Raw genomic sequence first — 22,962 nt, 5'->3', positions numbered from 1 at the left:
TCCTGCCATCCAGCTGATTTTTGGGTCTCTGCTGTGCATGCATGGGGAGGATTATGCATGTATGCACCGGAGCAGGGGGAGCGCAGGGGGGGCGGCACCCCCCATGGCCCATTTTTGGTCCCAGGAGGCTGCAGGGAGGCCTGCTAGGCCCAAAATGGGGCACGGGGGGGGGCACATGCGGCACGCACATTGCATTATGGATGCCAGCACTCATGCACACGCACACTTTTGGAACACGAAGACAAAAAGGTTAGTCATCACTGGCCTAGTCTATACCTGTGCATTTGGTTTTTCCCTACTAAGTGCAGGACCTTACTTTTTTCACCACTGAACTGCATTTTGTTGGCTAAGGTCCATTGCTCAAATCTTCAAGATACGTCTAAATCTTGAGCTTACTGTATCTTCTAATATGTTAACAATCCTCCCCACTTTAGTGTCATCTGCAAATCTGATGTAGCCTTACAATAAAGTAGTTATTAATAAAGTAGGGAAGGTTGACAAGGAAGACAATACATGGTCACAATGGAATCAATGAATAATATTGATTAGACTTTGTGGGCAACCCTTTAGTAAGCCGGTCCTTAAAATTTATGCTCCAACCGCCCATATAGAAGAAGAAGCAACTAAAGAGGTTTATGATCAAGTTCAGTTTAAAGTCAACATGCAAATAAGATGTGCTGCCTGTGATTGAAGACTTTGGCATTCTAAAGTTGGAAATATTAAAAAGGAAAATGTAATTGAATTATATATCTTAAGAAGCCAAAATGAAACAGGAGAATCACTTATCCATTGCTACCACTCCAATGTTTTCTTCATAGCTATCAATGTCTGTCAACAACCAAAATGATGCCCGTTTACATTGACATCAGTAGTTGGAGTACATAGAAATCAAACTGTGTGTATTATTGCTAAAAAGGTAAAGGAGCTTAGTTATAACAACAAAGACATGGCCAGGGGCTGAGGGTAAAACAGATCATGAACTTCTCATATGATGGCTCCAAGTTGAGCTACAGCAGTAGGAGGAAGACAACCAGTTTCAACAACATTCCCCACATTTTCAAGGAGAACATCAGGAATCACTTTGAAGTCCTGAATCTCACCAATCAAAAATCAGAACAACTCTGGGATGAACTTAAAATAAGTACTGTTAAGGAGGAACGTGAAAACAGATTGTCAAGGATTAAGAAACAGAAGAGAACAATCTGGATGTCAGAACAAATAGTGGAAATGCCAAGAAGTGCTGTGAAAGATAAGGCTCTCAGGAAGAAACTCAACAAAGAACTTCAGAGAAATGTTCAAAGAGACAAGACTACAAAAGTATCTGTAAGGACACTGGAAGAAATGCATACAGAAAAACAGTCACAGGAAAAACTAGATTGGAAGAGGATGAATATTGCTTTGAAACTGAAGGAAGAAACAAGAGGTGGGTTTCAGCAGGTTCTGACCAGTTCTGGAGAACTGGTAGCGGAAATTTTGAGTAGTTCGAAGAACCGGTAGTAAAAATTCTGGCTGGCCCCACCCCCATCTATTCTCTGCCTCCCAAGTCCCAGTTAATTGGGAAGAAATGAGGATTTTGCAGTAACCTTCCCCTGGATTGGGGAGGGAATGGATATTTTACAGTATCCTTCCCCTGCCATGACTACCAAGCCATGCCACGCCCACCAAGCCACACCCACAGAACCAGTAGTAAAAAAATTTGAAACCCACCACTGGAAGAAACATCAGTAACCGGAATTGTATTGATGAGACCATTCTGACAGCTGAAAATGCAAAGCATCTGCAAACTCTAGTAAGAAAAGTCAAGGAACACAGTGAAAAAATGGAAGTCAAATCAAATATAAAGACAACCAAACTAATGAGAACAGCGCAATACATTCTGGAGAAGGAAGATAGAAAGAAGGTAGATATTTTGAACATATTCTTAATCAATCCATCACTATGACCAGATGGACTAAAGACAGCTATTCCAAAGGATATTTGTTTGTGGAGATAGTGACAGTACGGATGGTTGCTCTTTAAAAAAAAAAAAAAGATTCCAAGTGCATCAAAATACGTACATTGCAAAATGATTTCACATAAATTTATGAAAACCCAAAAATATATCACCCTTGATCAAGTTACAATTAAAGTACTCCCCATTGAAAGCCATATCATTCAACTCCTAAGGCCAGTTAGAAGACATTGAAGTTTCATAGACTTTCTGAGTGTCAGAAGGAAAGGGGCCATTTCAATGTCCGGGGGGGGGGGGAGGTTGTTATTCCAAAGGAAAAGAGCAAAAGGCATCCTTCCGTTGCCCTTTGGTGTGGACATATTTCATTGAGATAAAATAAATATTTTAATGGGATATATAAACAACAAGGAAACAACACTTCCTGGGAGAAGTTAATTGTAAAATTATGCATTTTAGAAAAATGCGTATGAAAATAAGTACAAATTGTTATGCCAGCCTTTTAAAAATAATGAAGTGATGCCCCATAATGAGGTAAAAATGGAGAAAAGAAAAATGGGAGACATTGAAATTAACATGTTTGTATATCCCTCAGGACATAAAGGGAAATAAATTATTTGAACGAATATCTCTACGGCCCATTTGACTCTTATATTACATTTGTGGTGAGAAAGAGGAATGTGTTGCTCACAATTCCAGCAGCTACATTTTAACATAAATCAAGTAATAATCACAGTTTTTGACAGAGGAATTCTAGCTTAATAGTAGACTACAACAATTGACACAAAGAGCTATGTTTCTAATTTAATCCTATTTAAGCAGATTGGATACAGGTGGTAGTAGGAAATCATCTGCCTGAGAATCTGAAGGGATACCTCCCACCAAAACAGAAAAATACAGAGTTATAGTTTAAAAAATTGTATGACTGGTAGAAAGTTTGGTACGACGATGAAGTTGCTGCCCTAGAAACCAGGAGACGGTGAGTTCTAGTCCCAAGTTAGGCATGAAAAGTGGCCAGGTAACTTGGGGCCAATCACTCTTTCTCAGCCCACCTTACTTCACAGGGTTGCTGTTGTGGGAAAAATAGGAGGAAGAAAGAATATTATGTAAATTCTCCACCTTGAGTTATTTATACAAATAATAAGGTAAAGGTAAAGATTCCTCTCACACATATGTGCTAGTCGTTCCCGATTCTAGGGGGCTATGCTCATCTCCATTTCAAAGCCGAACAGCCAGCACTATCCAAGACGTCTCTCTGGTCATGTTGCCGGCATGACTAAACACCAAAGGCGCACGGAATGCTGTTACCTTCCCACCAAAGGTGGTCCCTATTTTTCTAGTTGCATTTTTTATGTGCTTTTGAACTGCTAGGTTGGCAGAAGCTGGGACAAGTAACAGGAGCTCACCCCGTTACACGGCACTAGGGATTCGAACCGCTGAACTGCCAACCTTTCGATCGCCAGGCTCAGCATTTTAGCCAATGAGCCACCGCGTCCCTTATATACAAATAATAAAGATGGATAAAAAAGCTGATGAATAAGTGAAAAGGCTTATTCTGTTTTCATTGATGTTAAATAGCTATTTCAGGTGTTCAAATTACTTCTTCATAGATACAATCTCATCCTGAGAATAAAGTGGATCTCTTATGGCCACCTACTAAATGAGCTTTTTAGCCAGTGGCTTCCCAGTTCCCACTCTTAATTTTCATGTACTCATACATAGAGTTTTCACGCATAGTGGAACTTTGATTCTATGTGCCACTATTTTGAAACAGCAACATTAGACCCCATTCTACCAATATACAGATTGAAGCAGAAATCCAATATTCTTGCTAAATCCAATGGCCAAATATTGCCCAACCATAGGCAAAGTATTTATATGAGAAAGTATTAATGTCCTAATAATTTTTATATATAGCGAGGAACATGTGAGAGACAGATATCAAACATAGAAAACATAGGTCTCCTACTGCACACAGAAATCTAGGCAAATATTCCTTAATGGACATCTTTAACTTTTGTAATAAAATACACGAGTCAACTATAATTTCAGTTTTAGTGAATTGGTTATATTCCTTGTGGAAACACAACAGAAATTAAGAACCTAGGAAAAAATGCATATCTACGTACCAGCATTTGAGAGATAGCGCACATTTCTCATCACTCCTTCAGTGTAGGCTCCAGTCTCATAATTGTCCATCTCACCAGAGACAATGTCCACCACTCTTGCTGCCCTCCCACGGAGGGCACCAGCCGCACGGTCCAGTTCGTCGGGATTCTGTTCTCTTAAGGCAATAATGCACTTGTTTACATCCTCCAGAATATGACTTTCTATGAGAAAATGAGATCACACAAGGTTACTTCGACCAAGTGCCTTGACTAGTTTCTTTTCTGCCAATAAGACAAATGAATGAAACCAATTGATTGAAGTTATAGCCCACAGGTGTCAAACTCAAGGCCCAGGGGAAAGATCCGGCCTTGGGGTGCTTAGATCTGGCCCACAGGGCCACCCTGGAAACGGGGTTGGACTGACCCAAGGTGCTTCTGTCAGTTAAATTGGAACTTGTGAGGGCTGCATGCGGCTCTCCTGAGCTCCTTTTCACGGGCATAGGGTTGCAAATTGCTATTGTAGCCAAAAATGGAGCTTGTGAGGGCCAAACACGGCCCTCACTAACTCTGTTTTTTCTGGCAGAGGGTTGCAGGAGGCCATCGCAGCTGAAAACGGAGCTCGGGAGACCGTTTCTCTGACAGTGCACTCGGACCCCCACAGGTGCCCCTGACACGAGTGATGTCAAGCTGGCCATGCCCACCCTGACCACACCCACTCCCCCCCACCGAAGTCAAACACAAACCTTTTGCGACCCTCAATGAAATCGTGTTTGACACCCCTGTTATAGCCAAAATTTCATATGCAAGTACAGGTCAATACATAAACAATATATTGTACTAATATAAAGGAATTCTTTAAAGATCTATACATAAATGTGCATGAACTCTTATGGACATTTTGCTAAGTTTTCCTTCTTTTTCTAGTTTTTGGAAGCATATGTTGGTATTTGATTTTTATAATAATATAAATGCAGTACTTAATATGGTATAAGCACATGTTTCAATTGTTTATTTGGTTTATTATATTTTCAACCTAATCTATCATTTTTAATTTCCAACTCCTGAGAAGGTCATTTGAAGGAAAATTACTGTTCCAATAGCACCCAATAGACTTTGCACCTAAGTAAATGTAAAATCCTCAAGTTAGTATTATATATTTTAAGATTGGCTACAACATGCTATAGTCAGAAGGAAAATCTATACCAAGCCTCCACAAAGGTAATTAAAATTAGAATAATTAATCAGCAGCTCATAATCTTTTTGTAGCGTTAATTTCCTGCATTGTTCGTGTTCAATCATCTCTATATAAGAGCCTCTCTTCAGACCAAATGTCGAACTTCATCCAACATATTAATCTGTAATACAGGGATTACAGACAACTTTTCAGTTGCTCTACGTAATTAAAAAGTGTTCAAATCAGAATGTTCACTTCAGTCTACAAAACAACTGATTGACAGAATTGTGAGAAAGCTTCAATTCAATTCTAACGGGTAGACACTTTCTGTGTTGGCAGACATAATCTGTGGCAAGCAGAGCAGATTCAACTAACAATATATATTTTTTTTAAAAAAATTGATTTATATGCCGCCCTTCTCCGGAGACTCAGGGCGGCTTACAATGCGTTAAGCAATAGCCTTCATACTTTTGTATATTTATACAAAGTCAGCTTATTGCCCCCACAAACTGGGTCCTCATTTTACCTACCTTAGAAAGGATGGAAGGCTGAGTCAACCTTGAGCCTGGTGAGATTCAAACTTACAGTAATTGCAGACAGCTGGTGTTAATCACAATGCTATTAGTCTGCTGAGCCACCAGGCCCTTAATTTGTGCTGATAGGGAGAAAAACCCATAGTAGAGAAAGCTAGGTTTCTGTAGATCACTAAAATTTCTGTCCTTATCTCTTCATTTACTTCCTAAACACCCTTCTTGTAACACTCCCCTGCAGCAGAACAATAATGGGTTAAAAATTAAACTATAATGTCAAGGGAGAAAACACACTCCCACAGCAGGGCAGTATGAAGCCAACAGTTCTGGCTTCACATCGTAAAACATAGATTAGTGCTGTGTTCTGAGATGTCTTTGATAACAAACAATGCGTCAAGCGCTGGGGAAACTAGGAGATTCAGGCCATTCAAATGAGTATAAAGATGTTTTGCAAGCTTAAACTGTCAACAAGAATCTGACCAACTAGCGGTCAAAGAAAATGAGGGGGAGATAAGAGAGGTATTCAAGGTGAGCTGGTGTTAGATCTCTTGCCGCACATGGACTTGTGACTTATGTAGAGGTGGTATTCAGCCGGTTTGTACCGGTTCTGGCGAACTGGTAGCGGCAACTGTGGGTGGGTCTATTTAGCCACGTTTTTGAGGCCGGGTGCATGCACGGAAGGTGCTCGCGCGCGAAGCACACATGCATGTGCGGGGCAAACTGGTGGTAAGCATATGTGGAACCCACTGCTGGACTTATGATATGTTTGACCCCTCCCTCGGGCTCAGCCTCCTACATAATGACTAATCCTACATCACTCTAGCTCAGTGTCTTTCAACCTTGGCAACTTTAAGACATATGTACTTCAACTCCAGAATTCTGAGAGTTGAAGTCCACATGTATTAATGTTGCTAAGACTGAGAAACACTGCGGTAGTTACTTAATGCCTCTGATGAAGGGAGATGTAGGTCACAAAAGCTTATGCTTTCTAATAAAGTGGGTTAGTCATAAAAGATGCTTTCAGATGTCTTCTGATTTTTAACAAAAAAATAATAATTTTAAAGTGAGTGATTATTAACAAAGAAATTCACAGAACCAAGGGACGTAGTTGGTTTACGCACATAAGTCCTGCTCTAATTAAGAAATGCATATCATAACCTCTGCTGGGTTTTAATATTACCTCGATAGAAGAAAATGAGCCAGGCATGTTGAATAAGATAATAAAACAATTGTTCAGTAATAGAACAATACAGAAAAGGGCAGAGCTCACAGCAGCACTTATCTGGGAGTTCTAAAGTACCTTCATTATATTTTTTAGAGAATTCCATAGAAAAGCCAGATTTGATAAAGAACTTCCCCACAGAAACACTACAGCAGCTTGCAAGATAGAACACAGAATGTAAGATAATAGAATCAGAAGGGATATTAGAGGTCTTCTAGTCCAGTGATGGCTAACCTTTTTGTTGTTGCGTGCCGAAAGTGTGCGCCCACACCCATAATGCAATGCATGTGTGATCACGCTGTGCACCCTGCCCCTGCACATGCACGCATGACCCACCCACACTCCCCCCGCACATGCGCACGTGACCACCTGAGCTCCCCTCGTGCCCCGTTTTGGGCCTAGTAAGCCCCCCTGCAGCCTCCTGGGAGCAAAAATGGGCTGCGGGGGGCTGCGCTTCACATCCCGTGCCCTATTTATTTATTTTATTTTATTTTATTTTATTTTATTTTATTTTATTTTATTTTATTTTATTTTATTTTATTTTATTTTATTTTATTTTATTATTTTATTTTATTTTATTTTATTTTATTTTATTTCTATACCGCCCTTCTCCCGAAGGACTCAGGGCAGTGTACAGCCTAATTAAAAGCACAAAGACAGACAAAATTTAAAAATAATTTAAAATTATTAAATAATTGGCTCAATTATAAACCCCCCAAATTTAAAATCCCATATTTAAAACCAATTAAAATCTTTACATTGATAGCCCGGCCTGGCAGAACAACAAGGTTTTGAGAGCACAGCGAAATACACGGAGATCGGAGATCTTACGAATTTCCGGGGGCAGTTCATTTTGGGCCTGGTAGGCCTCCCTGAACGTATAACCCATAATGCAATACATGTGCAACCCCCCCCACTCAGGTGTGCACATCTCGCACATGCGCCCCGCCCCCTGTACATGCGCAGCAGAGACCCAAAAATCAGCTGGCCGTCGGGAGGCACATGCGCATGCACACTGGAGCTGAGCTGGGGTGACGGCTTGCGTGCCCACAGAGAGGGCTCTGTGTGCCACCTGTGGCACGCGTGCCATAGATTCGCACTCACAGTTCTAGTCCATTCTATACCATTCCAGACAAATGGCTGTCCAGTCTCTTCTTGAAAATCTCCAGTGATGGAGTACCCATAACTTTGATTATGGCATGTCATTCCATTGATTAATTGTACTCACTGTCAGGGAATTTCTCCTTACTTCTAGGTTGAATCTCTCTTTAATGATCTTCCACCAATTACTTTTTGTCTTGCCCTCAGATGCTTTGGAGAATAAATTGACTCCCAATTCTCTATGATAGGCCCTCAAGTACTGAAAGACAGCTATCATATTATCCCTAGTCCTTCTCTTCGATAGGCTAGACATACCAAGGTCCCTCAATCATTCATGAGATGGTTTAGCCTCCAGATGTCTTATCTTTGTGCTGTTCTCTGCACCGTTTCTAGGATTTCAACATCTTTTTTGTGTCATGGAGACCAGTAATGGTCACGATGTCCTCACAAAGGGGATGCAAATGATGTAAAAAAAACCTTTTCACAACAGGCTCTGCCCAGGGCCCAACTTGATGGCAAATCTAGACAGCACACTAAAAAGTGGAGACATCAGCCTGCCAACAAAAGTGCGTATAGTCAAGGCTATGGTTTTCCCAGTTGCAATGTATGGCTGTGAAAGCTGGACCATAAGGAAGGCTGAGCGCCAAAGAATTGAGGCCTTTGAACTATGGTGCTGGAGAAGACTCCTGCGAGTCTCTTGGACTGCAAGGCGATCAAACTGGTCAGTCCTAGAGGAGATCAACCCTGACTGCTCTTTAGAAGGCCAGATCCTGAAGATGAAACTCAAATACTTTGGCCACCTAATGAGAAGGAAGGTCTCACTGGAGAAGAGCCTAATGCTGGGAAAGATTCAGGGCAAAAGAAGAAGGGGACGGCAGAGAATGAGGTGGCTGGATGAAGTCACTGAAGCAATTGGTGTGAGCTTAAATGGACTCCAGAGGCTGGTAGAGGACAGGAAGGCCTGAAGGAACGTTGTCCATGGGGTTGCGATGGGTTGAACATGACTTCGCAACTAAGACCAACAACAAGGGCCCAACTTGACATTCTAGCTCTTCATAGTAAGTTCACTAACAGGATAGAATGGAAAAAGTAGCGTGCCCTTCACGATGCAGCAGACTAAATGGTAAGAGATGGGAGGGAGGTGGAGTAGATATGTAAAGCTGAGTTGATGAGCACCTTGTAGTCATAAGTACGAGCAGGATGCCCAGCTCCCAGATTTTGATCACATGATTACAGAGGTGCAGCAATGGCCATAACTTCAAAGACCAGTCATAACTACCATTCGATCTGTCATACAGCTGCTCAATAATGGGACATTATTCTGGAATGTGGCTTTATCTCCCTCCAAGATTAGACTTGCCCAAATCCTATTAGTCTCCAGGAAGGTTTTGAAAAATCTGCCTGCTTCTTTCCATGTTAGGGTTATCTTGCCCCCACAAAATGGAGTGTATATTGGGGTGTCCTGACTATGTTATTGATTAATTTATCAAATTTACCTAGCTGCCCATTTCACCAGAAGCAATTCTGGATTGTTGTGTTTTCTGCTGTTGAAATTCACTCACCTTCCTTTGAGAATTAAGTCCTCAATTAATCCTTTATTGCACTATGATTTTTAATCATACAGTTTTGAAATCTTTTGAACATTTAAAGCGTTCCACTCTTTGCACACTACTCTTCCCACTGTTTTAATTATTCACTTATGTGTTTTCATTTCAAAACCACCTCAAAATGTACATTTTCTAAAGCAAGTAATTGTTTATTCAATCATGTCTGTTGACATAGAGGGAAAAGTGATATGTTGATACCCTTCACAGGAATATATCATCTGTGCAAGCAAACTTAATATGACACATGCTGAGTCAAGCTGCATTGTTTTAATTATTAGTATACTTATATCTGACCTTTAATTATTAGCTGAAGATTCAGGCCAGGTGAATTTTACATACAAAATAGGCGGATACCATGCTTCTCCTATCTAGAGAAAGAAAGAACATGAAGTGACATCAATTATCATATTTGCATTACAGGGTATGGATAAGGCTACCAAGTGTGTTACTAAAGACAGGGAGTGCTAAATTTTGTTTGTTTTTCTTTTTAAGTCATTAAATGTTCCAAATAATATCTCAAGTGAATGATTTGAATAAAAAAAAATATCTGTGTCTTATTGAGGTCTAATCAAGGGAGAAAGAGGCAGTAATAAAGAATTGTTTCAATTGGAGTCATTTCTAGAAGATGTTCAAATGGTGAGCTGCTAAATCAGACCTTTAATACTACATGAATCTGCCACTCAAAAAACATTATAATATAGATGCTATACTGCTTTTTCCCATGGTTGTTTTCAGTGGTGGGTTTCAAATACTTTCACCACCAGTTTGTCGAAAATGTGAACATGTGCACAAGGCTTCCGTGCATGCACGCAAAGCTTCCACACATGGCTTCCATGATGCACGCACAGCTTCCGCACATGCACGCACGGCTTCCACGCATGCGCACACGGCTTCTGCCACACAGCGAGGCTCAATCGAGCAGCTTTTCGGGGCCTGCTCCTCTCCACCTCTGCTCTCTGGGGCAGCGGCTGCTTCTCTCCACACTGCTGGGAGAGCATCTTGTGCAATGTAGCAGCTATGAGCTGCTGCTTTCCTCTAAGTCCCATCCGGACAGCGCTGTGGCAGAGAAGCAGCAGCCATGTTGAATGCTGTGGTGTAGCCAGTAGTGCGATTTGCCGGTTCTGTGAACTACTCAAAATTTCCACTACTGGTTCGCCCGATCCGGTCTGAAACAGCTGAATATCACCTGATTGTTTTCTTGAAACAAATCCTGAAAATTATGAAAGAAGTTTTCCACTCATCTCGATAGTGTTGATATAACTTTTCAATCAACAGTTGAATTTTTTTTAGTTAATTCTGTACTTTTTAAAGACTAGACGTGGGGGGGGGGAATAAAAAAGAAAGACAGAACACTAATATTTTATATGTATTCTCCTTGCTCTCTTAATATTATATGAGTGCAGACATGCCTGCAACGTCTGCAAAGTGAATATAGAGTGACTATTACATTAGATTATGCACAACTAAGTGCCATCCATTTCAGAGATGCCAATAAAATATTGTCAGAAGCTAATGGCCATCTGCTCTTCCTACATAATTGCTCAGGTGAAGACATTGTTTTGGGGAAATATTCTATTGTATCTGCTATATATCTGCTTTACCAAATCCTGCTTTACCAAATGGAATGGCACTGAAATATGTCCTCCACTGTATGTCTTTCTGAGATACCAGCTGGAAACTGATTATTTAAGTTGCAATTTGCAAATCACTTACACAGCAGACTTGCACTTAATCTGGATAGCCTTGTCTTTTCCTTGAAAATGTCTGTAAGGTGTGTATATGTGTGTGTGTGGGGAGGAGATAGAAGCAGAGAAGCAGTGGGCAAGGGCAGTGGTGGGATTCAAATAATTTAACAACTGGTTCTCTGCTCTAATGACCGGCTGGGTGGGCGTGGCCATGGTGGGCATGGCCAAGGGGTGTGACAGGCAGCACTCGGCCTCCTGCACCCCCCTGGGACCAAAAACTGGCCATGGGGGTGCTGCTCTGCCCCCCCGGTGCCCCAATTTGGGTCTAGTAGGCCTCCCTGCAGCCTCCTGGGAGCAAAAATGGGCCATGGGGGGCATGCTGTTCCCCCCTGCATCCATTTTTGGGTCTAGTAGGCCTCCCTGCACTTACCTGGAAGCCAAAATGGGGCACGTGTGGACTCCTGGAAGGGGAGGGGAGGGGCGGGGCCAGCCAGCAATTTAACAACCAGTTTGCCCAAACCAGCCTGAACCGGCTGAATCCCACCACTGGGCAAGGGGTACCTAATCATTTTGGTATTATAATGTAGATTTCATTATTATGCAATTTAAAAAACAGGAGCAAGTACAGCATACTACTAATTAGACCCAAAATGGGAGATTGGCACCTAGCTTAGAACTGAGATCTCAGAATGCAGAGAAGAGGAAAAAAGGAGCTGTACTGGTGCATAATTGAGAACCATATTAAGAAGAAGAGCTTCTGCATCGTTAAGATTATGAATGCTGTTGCATTGTGTTCCAGAGGGAGGGCATCACAAAAGGAAAGGCTCTGTCAATGTTCAACAATACCCCCATTGCAGACAGAACTCCAAGGCAGGTTGATTCCTCAAAGAACAGCTTTATTAGGAAGTATCATCTTGGCACAACTGGTGACTCTAAAGCCAACTCTAAAAATTCCCGCACTTTTCACCATATTAAAAAGCAAATGTTTCCTGTTTTCCCAAAACAATAAATCACATGGTCCAGTCTGGATACTAGTTGGTTGCCTGGTTACCTCTCTCCTCCTCCTCTGGCCAGCCAGCTGTTGGAATGTCCCTGACTCATCAGAAAGCTATGTTGTTTTGATTACAAACCCACATCTACCTCTATCCCCCTTCAATTCCAAGCTGTGTCAGCCTAAAGCCATGTGGAAAGAAACCCTGATAGGAAAGACCCTCCCCCCAGAAAAGAAAATGGGCCAGGTCAGCTTCAGGCTTGACAGGCTCTTTTTCTGGGTTGTGATGCAGGTGGACTCTGTCTCAGAGCATGCCTCTCCTGCTGGATCTAGCAAGATGGGCAAATATCACTGGGAAGAAGCTCCATGCCATGGAAAGGCTACATATGATAAATATGAAAGTAGGAACCCAGAGATGGCGAACAGTTCAAGTTTGGCCTCAGTGTACAGTGAAAATTGGCGGAATTTGCATTATGACATCCCAATGCACGCTTTATAACTTTTCTCTCACCAATCACTGCAGATATCAATGCATAATGAATATACATTTATGTACAAATACAGATATTTGGCATTGACTGCTGAAGAATAAAGCATTTACATGCCTGACAGATCAGTATTTGAAAAAAAAAATGCTGAAGACATTTCTGTGATCATGTGGCCAGCATGACTATCCACCGAGGCATACGGAACATTGTTACCTTCCCACCAAGGTGGTACCCATTAATCTACTTGCCTTTTCATACTTTCGAACTGCTAGGTGGCAGGAGCTGGGACAAGTAACGGGAGCTCATCCTATCACACAGCGCTCAGGTCTCAAACCTTGACTGTCAGCTTTCCAGCTGATAAACTCTGTGTCTTTAACTGCTGAATCATTGTGTCCCCTTCACCACTGAGCCATTGTGCCCCCAATAAGAAACATATTTACTGCTATATCTGAATTAGGTTCCCCACAAATATTTTTTTTAAAATGTAGAGAACAGCTGTCTCATCAGCCCCTACTTTTGCCTGACCTTGTTTTATCATACCATCTAATCAAACTTGATTGAGAAAAATCGGTATGATTTCCTGGGAAGACATTTCTTGCTTTTTCTATTCTAAGTTCCATACTTTGCTTGTTTTTGTTCTGCTACATCCCCCAGTTATCTTTACTAAGACTGAACGTAATGTTCCTGGTTTGCTATCTACAGTTCCTATTGCATTGCCTATTATTTAGATTATAAGTCAATTTGCTTTATCCGGGCAACCTGAAGATGGAAAACATCTATTAGTTGATTAATCTAGGGAAAGTCAATAGAATTAAATTGGATGCATTCAGTCTTACTCCTATAAATCAGATGTAATATAAACAGCAATCATTTTATCTACCTTATCATTCAGAATGTAAAAATACTGCATTATAGTTCAAAAAGAAAAAAAGGAAGATAGAGATTAAATTGCAGGACTTTTGGTGTCTTGTTCATAGTTTTGACTTCAAATTATTTTACTGCTAAGTATTTATACAGTGCTTTGAAAATTCAGAATGCTGAAGACATATTTGGCATAAATATTCCCTCACGTAGCTAACAAAATGGATGGGGTGGGGAATGGGATCACATCTGCTAAGCATGATCCAGGCAGCAGTGCCCTAGCTAGTGACACACTTGTGACAGCTGCTACGTGTTCTTTGTTTAAAAGGATGGATAGAGCACTCAGAAATTGTTGAAGGCTACTTATTGAATTCATCATAACGATTATGAAATTCAAACAAAGAATTTCCCTTGGCTAAAATACTGTAATTCATATATTAGCATATTTACAACACCTGCAGATATTATCTCTCACTATTCCTACATATTGCTCAATCCTTTAGAAAAACTCAAAAAGCCCATTTTAAAAGTGCATAACATGATTACAGGACAAACCTTCATTGCGAGTACACGTAGTATTAGGGCCAATCCTGGATGATTAATATACTTTTCATCCAAGATCCAGTTTATTGCCACTTTCATCATCCCAAAATGAGAATATGCCAACTAGCTTTCAGACTGGCATCTAGTTCAATATTTCTCTCTCACCTAAATCATTTATTTAAAATTGCGTGGAACAGTGTTCTTGGCATTCAGACTGACACGAAACTGATAAAAATGCTATGCGCATTTTTCCTTCATTAATCTCCTTCAAGTTCTCCATTGCATTAGTAAAATAGTAACATATGTCCAAATGTAAGGAAACGTCTATGGCCTGCAGCTTATCACTAAAGCAAAAAGCAAACAGTAACAATGACAACAACAAAACCCTATCTATAAAAACCATGCATCACAAGAATATTTATGAAGGTAAAAGATATCAAGACAACTTCTATTATGATCGTAATTCTATATATATCTACTTAGAAGCATTACAACAGTCAATTGCTTCAAAGTCTGTATCTGTAGACATATAGAAGCATGCTTTTAATTCTGTTTATCTTTAGAAGCAAAAATAACCGTTTATAATTTATATATAGTTTGTCTAGCTCTCTTGATTCTTTGCTTACTTTGAGAAAAGGACCAAATAGAGACACCAACAAGCAACACTTGAGACTCCCCACCTCCCCAGGGTGGGTTCTAAATTTTTTTACTACTGGTTCTGTGGGTGTGGCTTATTTTGTGGGCGTGGTTTGATGGTCATTCTTTAGGATTTAGCAGAGGTACTGGTCTACCAGGCTTTTAACTGCTTGCAGAGCCGTACTGGTCTACCCATTTGTTTTTGGAGCGTTCCGGTCTACCCATTTGTTTTTGGAGCACACTGGTCTACCACCACACCGCCTTTTACCACTGATCAGCTGTAGGGCGGCCCTTTGAGTTTAAACAGTTTTTTGCCGCTCTGCCACCACCGAGAGCATCGGAAACCGCTTTCAGGCAGCTTGGCCTCAATTGCCAATCTGCCACCACCGAGCAGTTTACAAGGAGCGGATCAGTTCTAGCCGATCAGTTCGGAGGCTTCTTGGCTTCTCAATTTAAAGCTACGGTGTCTTGTTTTTTTTCCCTCTTCTTTGTCAAGTGAGCCCTGATTTTTTCCTTCTAGCCGATCAGCTGGGACTCGGGAGGCAGCGAATAGATTGGGGGCGGGGCCAGGCAGAGTGGTATTTACCGGTTCTCCAAACTACTCAAAATTTCCACTACCAGTTTGCAAGAACCGGGGAGAACCGGTAGCAACCCACCACTGCCCCCCCTCCAATTTACTCTTTGCAGACTAAGACTTCCAACATACAGGATGAACACTCAGAATGGGTCAAGAACTCCTAAATCTATCATTATTTGCTCACAATCCATTGGAGATCTTAAATCACCCCAGAGCAATTATACACCAGCATTTTCTTGCTAGCTAGAATAAGAGAGGAACCTCATTAATATCCTCTATGTTTGCTATTATGCTCAGCTGCAGGGAGTTTAATAAAAGTATCTCTTAGTCAATGATTAGCTTGTAGTGTGTGTGTGTGTGTGTGTGTGTGTGTGTGTGTGTGTGTATGCACAGGCATACTACAGAGAGGCAAAATAAAACATATCCAGATGGTTCCTTTTAAATTTTTGAAGAAGAAAGCAGGACTGGAGAGGGAAATTGAACAACAGAGCAAAATCTATTTTGAGAATTTAAGATTAATTTTTGAGAATCTATTTTTAAGGAATTCAATTCTCGTTGAACTGAAATTCCCTTCCTCGAGAATAATGGAAACATGGCAAACTGGACTCAACTATTTTTGAGTCCGGATTGCCACGTTTTCACTATCCTTTCAATTCAACAAGAATTCAATTCCGTAAACATCAAAGAATTGTGTGAAACTGCTACACACAGTCATGCTTAAATGGCCTGAGGGGTGTCAGACTAAAACTTCAGATATCAGCATTCAGTGTTGCTTACTATAAGATTATACCTACTACTCGGTATAAATGAAGGCCTCCCTACGTCAAGCTGTGTTAATCCAATGGAAAAAGGACAGCTAGTTAAGAAAGAGTAACATGCAACTTTTGAAAAGCCAACCAGAAATATAAATGAGGAATTTACAGTCAAGTTGTCAAGAATCCCACCTGTGGCTCAGTTTGCCAGTTTCTTCATAAATATTTTAAAGTAGAAGAAGAAATGCTGCCCCAAGTACTTTCCACCTTGTTTGCTTCTCCTTTTCTTCCATCTTGCACATGGCCCCATTGCAAGGAAAATGAACATTTCAGGTGAACATCCCTTCCACATACATATTAAATGCTGTTTGTGTTACTTTTGAAAATCAATACATTTCAAAAGATTACATGCATTCTTAGCATCCAGTCAATTAGCCAATAAGCACCTTTCCACGTTCCTGTATGGGGATGATCTGACAGCTTTTTCAGGAACCCTAATGAGCCTGAAGGGACGTGGTGGCTCAGTGGCTAAGACGCTGAGCTTGTCGATCGAAAGGTCGACAGTTCAGCGGTTCGAATCCCTAGTGCCGTGTAACAGACTGAGCTTCCGTTACTTGTCCCAGCTTCTGCCAACCTAGCAGTTCGAAAGCACATAAAAAATGCAAGTAGAATAATAGGGACCACCTTTGGTGGGAAGGTAACAGCGTTCCTTGTGCCTTTGGCGTTTAGTCATGCGGGGCAGATGACCACGGAGACGTCTTCGGACAGCACTGGCTCTTTGGCTTTGAAACGGAGATGAGCACCACCCCCTAGAGTCGGGAACGACTAGCACATATGTGCGAGGGGAACCTTTACCTTTTTAATGAGCCTGAAGGTAATCCTTCCAGCCACCATTTCCTACAAGTCATTAATCATCCAAGGCAAAGCTGTTACTTTTCACCAACACTCTAAATTTACAAATGAAATTTGAACAGAAATCATGCACAACAGCTGAAACTTTTTAAATATTCGTGGTCTGTTTTCCAGGAACCTAGTTCATGGAAAGGATACTTGAAAAATATAACAGAGATTGCTTAGAAATCCCAGTATTGCTATTCTTAGATTTTATGAGACCACAGGGAGACAGCATTTATCAGCAGCCCTAAGGTTATTTAATGCTAAAGCCAGAGCTCAATGGTGCTAACTCTGTATTTGTAAGGATCACAATTCATTAGAGAAGATCTAATTTTTTTAAACAATTATGCCATCCATTGTATGTAGGCTATCCAATGGAGGTTTACATCTCCATCCCAGACCACCCCAATGATGCCCTTGATGTGATGTCTCGCTGCCTGGAGGCCGTGCCGGTCTGGATGGGGAGGAACAGGCTAAGACTCAACCCATCCAAGACCGAGTGGCTGTGGCTGCTGGCGTCCCGATATAGTCAGCAGGTGCCATCGCTGACTATTGGGGGTGAATCTTTGCCCCCCACAGAGAGGGCTCGCAATCTGGGTGTCCTCCTGGACGCATGGCTGTCTTTAGAAGAGCATATGACGGCCGTGGCCAGGGGGGCCTTTTATCAGGTTCGCCTGATCCACCAGTTGCAGCCCTTTCTGGACCGGGACTCCTTGCGCACGGTCACTCATGCCCTTGTCACCTCCCGGCTGGACTATTGTAATGCTCTCTACATGGGGCTCCCCTTGAAGAGCACTCGGAGGCTCCAGCTGGTCCAGAATGCGGCCGCGCGGGTGGTTATGGGCGCAACTCGTTGTGCCCGCGTGACGCCCCTCCTGCGCGAGCTGCACTGGCTCCCAGTGGTCTTCCGGGTGCAATTCAAGGTGTTGGTTACCACCTTTAAAGCGCTCCATGGCATAGGACCCGAGTATCTTCGAGACCGTCTTCTGCCACCAATAGCCTCCCACCGACCAGTCCGTTCCCACAGAGAGGGTCTCCTCAGAGTGCCATCAGCCAAGTTATGTCGGCTGGCGATGCCCAGGGGGAGGGCCTTCTCTGTGGGAGCCCCAGCCCTGTGGAATGAACTGCCCCCGGAAATACGTAAGATCTCCGACCTCCGGGTGTTCCGCTGCACACTGAATACCCTGTTGTTCCGCCAGGCAGGGCTGTCAATATAATAATTTTAAATTGGGGTATTTTAATTTTTAGGGTTTTAAATCAGCCAAATCTATTTAATTATTTTAATTTTTAATTATTGTTGTGTCTTGTGTTTTTAAATTGGCTGTACACCGCCCTGAGTCCTTCGGGAGAAGGGCGGTATAGAAATAAAATTATTATTATTATTATTATTATTATTATTATTATTATTATTATTATTATTATTATTATTATTATTATTATTATTATTATTACACCTGGAGTTAGGATTGCAAAACATCAAGGTTATAGTTTGGCAATGTGCCTTTAATGATTGGCTAAAATTATAAATCTCTGAAAGAAAGATTTGTAAGAAAAGGACCCTTCTAGAGGTAAAAAGCACATTATACTACCAAAAGGTTGAGAGTTGGAAATAGCTTCTCTTTAAAGGTCCAATCCATGGGTGCTATTCAACAAGTCCTGACAGGTTCTGGAGAAGCGGTAGCGGAAATTTTGAGTAGTTCGGAGAATCGGCAAATACCACCTCTGGCTGGTCCCAGAGTGGGATGGGAATGGAGATTTTGCAATATCCTTCCCCCATGAGTGGGGAGGGAATGAGGATTTTGCAGTATCCTTCCCCCAGGAGTGGGGTGGGAATGGGTATTTTGCAGTATCCTTCCCCTGGAGTGGAGTGGGAATGGAGATTTTGCAGTATCCTTCCCCTGGAATAGAGTGGGAATGGAGATTTTAATTTAATAATTTAATTTAATAATTTAATATTTAAATTTATATACCACCCTTCTCCCGAAGGACTTAGGGCAGTGAACAGCCAGAAGTAAAAAAAACATCAAATACAAAATATAAAAACAATTTAAAATGAATTAAACAATTTGGCCTGGCAGTTAAAATCCCCCATTAAAATCCAAATTAAAATACACAATTGGAGAAATTAGGCCAGCCCGATATTTTGCAGTATCCTTCCCCTGGAATGGGATGGGAATGGAGATTTTGCAGTATCCTTCCCCTGGAGTGAGGTGGGAATGGAGATTTTGCAGTATCCTTCCCCTGCCATGCTCACCAAGCTACACCATGCCCACCAAGCCATGCCCACAGAACCAGTAGTAAAAAAAAAAAGTGAATTCCACCACTGGCCCAATATGATCGTCTTTCAGCATCTCCTGTTGTAACTCATGATCTTATTGCTGGTTTTCATGTATATTGCATGGTTTTTTGAAGATATGCTATATTGCAGTGGGATCAGATTGAATTCTGCAAATTTTTATGGATAAACTACACCGGTATTACATTTTTATTCGTCCTACCAACAAGCTTTACAGGCTCTAATGTTTCAATAAAGGATTCTGAATGATTACTTCTGACAAGTTGCATGCAATTGCACTCAAAATATACCTAGAATTAGCAGCATGTGGTGCATTCATCTGAAAGGTGATATTATAATGGCAGCAATATAATATTAGTCAGATCTATGATAAGAGCTCAATCATCTTTCTACCATTTGCTTATTTACAATAAGCAATTTAATTTGAGTGACTTGAATTTATGAAATTATGATCTTAATATTGGCAACAGGTCAAGACTAATTCGAAACATGAATTTGAGCATAAGCTAAAATTTATTGTCACATAATCTTGTTGTCAAAGCTCCTTTACCAGCACAAATTCTATTCATGTATTGTAGATTTGCAATAGGAAAGTTAATGTTTTAATACAATGATCTGGCAGATAATACTTTAAGCAGCATTGTGCAAACTGAGCTCCCCCTCCTTCCCCCCCGCCTTTCTATTTATTTAATGTTTTAGAGGGAAATTTCCTAAGTGTAGCATTAGCATTTCGGTTTGGGATATTGGTGCCCGAAAGCCTCTTATGGACTTTTTTTGTGTAAAAATTAGAAAAATGAACTTGTGATTTATGGTTTTGATGATTTGATTGGATAGTTTATAGAAACAAGAGATGTAACCTTAGAAAGATTAATATATGTTTCTACTTATAACTGTTGTAAAGAACATTGGATTGGAAGCCACTTTTTTATATCGTTCTTTTTTTTTTCTATTTTTTTTGCAGTTTTTCCTTTTCCTTTGATTTCTTTTTTCTTCCTTACTTTCTTCCTTATTTTATATTAGTTTTTATCTTCTTGTTTAAAAGTTTTCATTAAAATATGCATTGTTGTTGTTGTTAGTCACGAAGTCACGTCCGACCCATTGTGACCCCATGGACAACTTTCCTCCAAGCCTTCCTGTCTTCTACCATCCTCTGGAATCCATTTAAGCTCACGCCGACCGCTTCAGTGACTCCATCCAGCCACCTCATTCTCTGCCGTTCCTTTCTTCTTTTGCCCTCAATTGTTCCCAGTATTAGGTTCTTCTCCAGTGAGTCCTTCCTTCTCATTAGGTAGCCAAAGTATTTGTAAAAAGTATAAAATATGCATACAGGTATATACATACATGTATACACACACACACACACACACACACACACACACACATTCAATATTGGCAGTCCCTCAATGACCTTCTCTGAGCATAGAAACTAAGCAAGGTGAGGCTGGTTGGAATTCAGATGGATGATACTTCCACGACAGCTGCAACAATGTGAATTTAGCCCCACCCGTTTTCTGGAAACATTCCTACCTTTCCATTCTGCTGCCAAGAGAACTTCATGGAATGGAACTCACTATTGAATAGCCAGAAGTGGTATTCAGCTGGTTCGTACCGGTTCGCCCGAACCAGTAGCGGAAATCGCAGGTGGGCCTGGCTCTGTGCCATCCTATTTAGGCACATTTTTGAGGCTGGGCGCATGTGCAGAAGGAAGGCGCATGTGCAAACCTGTTCTGCCCCAGCTTCGGATTCCCAGAGAATGTGACACACACCAAGCTTCGCAAACACTGTTTAATTCCGAACAAACCCCTTTCAAGAATGCAGGCTTCCCGTGCAAAGGGTCCTTATCAAAGTTATTAAGAACAAAGTCTGACCAAGGTTGGCAACCGCCCGGAAAACCAGATATGAGAAGTCGTTCGCTCTCCAAGATGCTCTGTAGTAATGAGACATTGTTTCTAGCAAGAAAGCACTAGCTGCATGTGACTTAAATAGGCTAAGGGAGTGGCCAATTATCCTCAAGCCCTACTCTCAAGTAGACCTCCTCCTCCTGAGTAGCCACTCCTGCCTTTTGGCAGCCCTGCGTGCCCAAGCATTGAGGAGAGGCTCCTCCACTTTGCTCTCTCCACTGGAAGGAGACTCTGGAGGTTCTGAAGGCCCTGGCTGAGTCTCTGCCTCTGGCACCACATCCTTTTCGGCCTCCTCGTCGTCGGGATCAGCCATGATCCGCGCAGGCCCCTGGCGGGCCACAATAAAACCGGGCGTGCACACAAAGCGAGGGTTTGCGCATGCAGCGAGCCGGTACTAACATAATGTGATACCCACCACTATGCATGGCCAGTACATTTAAAAACAACAACAGTCCAAGCAGATAACAAGACCTGGCAATGGCTCAGAGCAGAAAAGCGAAAGAAAGACTGAGTGGCTAATTCTGGCCTCATAAGACCAAGCCTTGGGAACAAATAAATACAAAGCCAGACTTGAGAAGATAGCAACAGATAGTAAATGCCACCACTGCAAAGAAGCTGAAGAAACAGAAGACTACATAGTTACTTTCTGCAAGAAGTTTGCACACACTGAGTACAATCAATGTCATGTCAAACAATGGCACAATGGAAAATCTTCAAGAAATACCATTTGCTTGTAAGCAAGAACCGGTGGGGCACAAAATAGACAAAGTAATTGAAAATTAAGAAGCTAAAGTGTTCTGGGATTTTAGAATTCAAACAGGCAAGACCGAAGACTTAACAACTGTCGATAAGAAAGACCAAAAAAATTCTACATAACTGATGTGGTAGTACCTGGAGACAGCAGATATTACACACAATGTACAAAATTTTGCTACTTTTGGAATAATACATTTAATCACGCTCCTGCGTGAACTGCACTGGCTCCCGGTGGTCTTCCGGGTGCGCTTCAAGGTGTTGGTTATCACCTTTAAAGCGCTCCATGGCATAGGGCCTAGCTATCTCCGAGACCGCCTACTGCCACCGACGACCTCCCACCGACCCGTGCGCTCCCACAGAGAGGGCCTCCTCGGGGTGCCATCAGCCAAACAATGCAGGCTGGTGACCCCCAGGGGGAGGGCCTTCTCTGTGGGGGCACCTACCCTCTGGAATCAGTTGCCCCCTGAGATAAGGAGAATCCATGACCTCAGTGCCTTCCGCCGTGCCCTTAAAACTTTCTTTTTTCAACAAGCCGGGCTGGCTTAATTTCTTTTTAAGGGTTTTTTAATTGTTCTGTTTTGCTTATCGTTTTAATTAATGGGGCCAAATTTATATATATTTTTTAAATGTGTTTTAATATTTGTATCTGATGTTTTTATCTGGCTGTTCACCGCCCTGAGTCCTCAGGGAGAAGGGCGGTATACAAATTCAAAATAAAATAAAAAAAAATAAATAAAAAATCTTGATTATTTAATAGATGGTGCAGATAAAATGCCCTGGAAGTTTAAATAAAAGAAACATAATCAGCTCATGGTGAATGTCCCTGTAGAACTGGCAATGCAGAAGACTGTGTTTTCTTTGGCATCCATATCAAAGGGGCAGTACTGGGTTT

At 41.5% G+C, this 22,962-nt stretch overlaps 1 protein-coding gene across 3 annotated transcripts in view; it reads right to left on the bottom strand.

The window, feature by feature from the left end:
* CTNNA3 (catenin alpha 3) overlaps positions 1 to 22,962 on the bottom strand; it is a 954,378-nt gene that overhangs the window by 255,984 nt on the left and 675,432 nt on the right. For all 3 annotated transcript variants that reach the window (XM_070945838.1, XM_070945840.1, XM_070945839.1), the window contains one exon: positions 4,078 to 4,278. In XM_070945838.1, coding sequence (XP_070801939.1) covers positions 4,078 to 4,278 — 201 coding nt within the window. The remainder of the gene's footprint in view (positions 1 to 4,077; positions 4,279 to 22,962) is intronic.

This window comes from Pituophis catenifer, unplaced genomic scaffold (assembly GCF_029215685.1).
Source record: "Pituophis catenifer annectens isolate HBS135680 unplaced genomic scaffold, rPitCat1.0.hap2 SCAF_6, whole genome shotgun sequence".
Lineage (NCBI taxonomy): Eukaryota > Metazoa > Chordata > Lepidosauria > Squamata > Colubridae > Pituophis > Pituophis catenifer.
The sequence above is the reverse complement of the archived record's forward strand: the minus strand, read 5'-3'. Positions and strand labels throughout refer to the sequence as shown.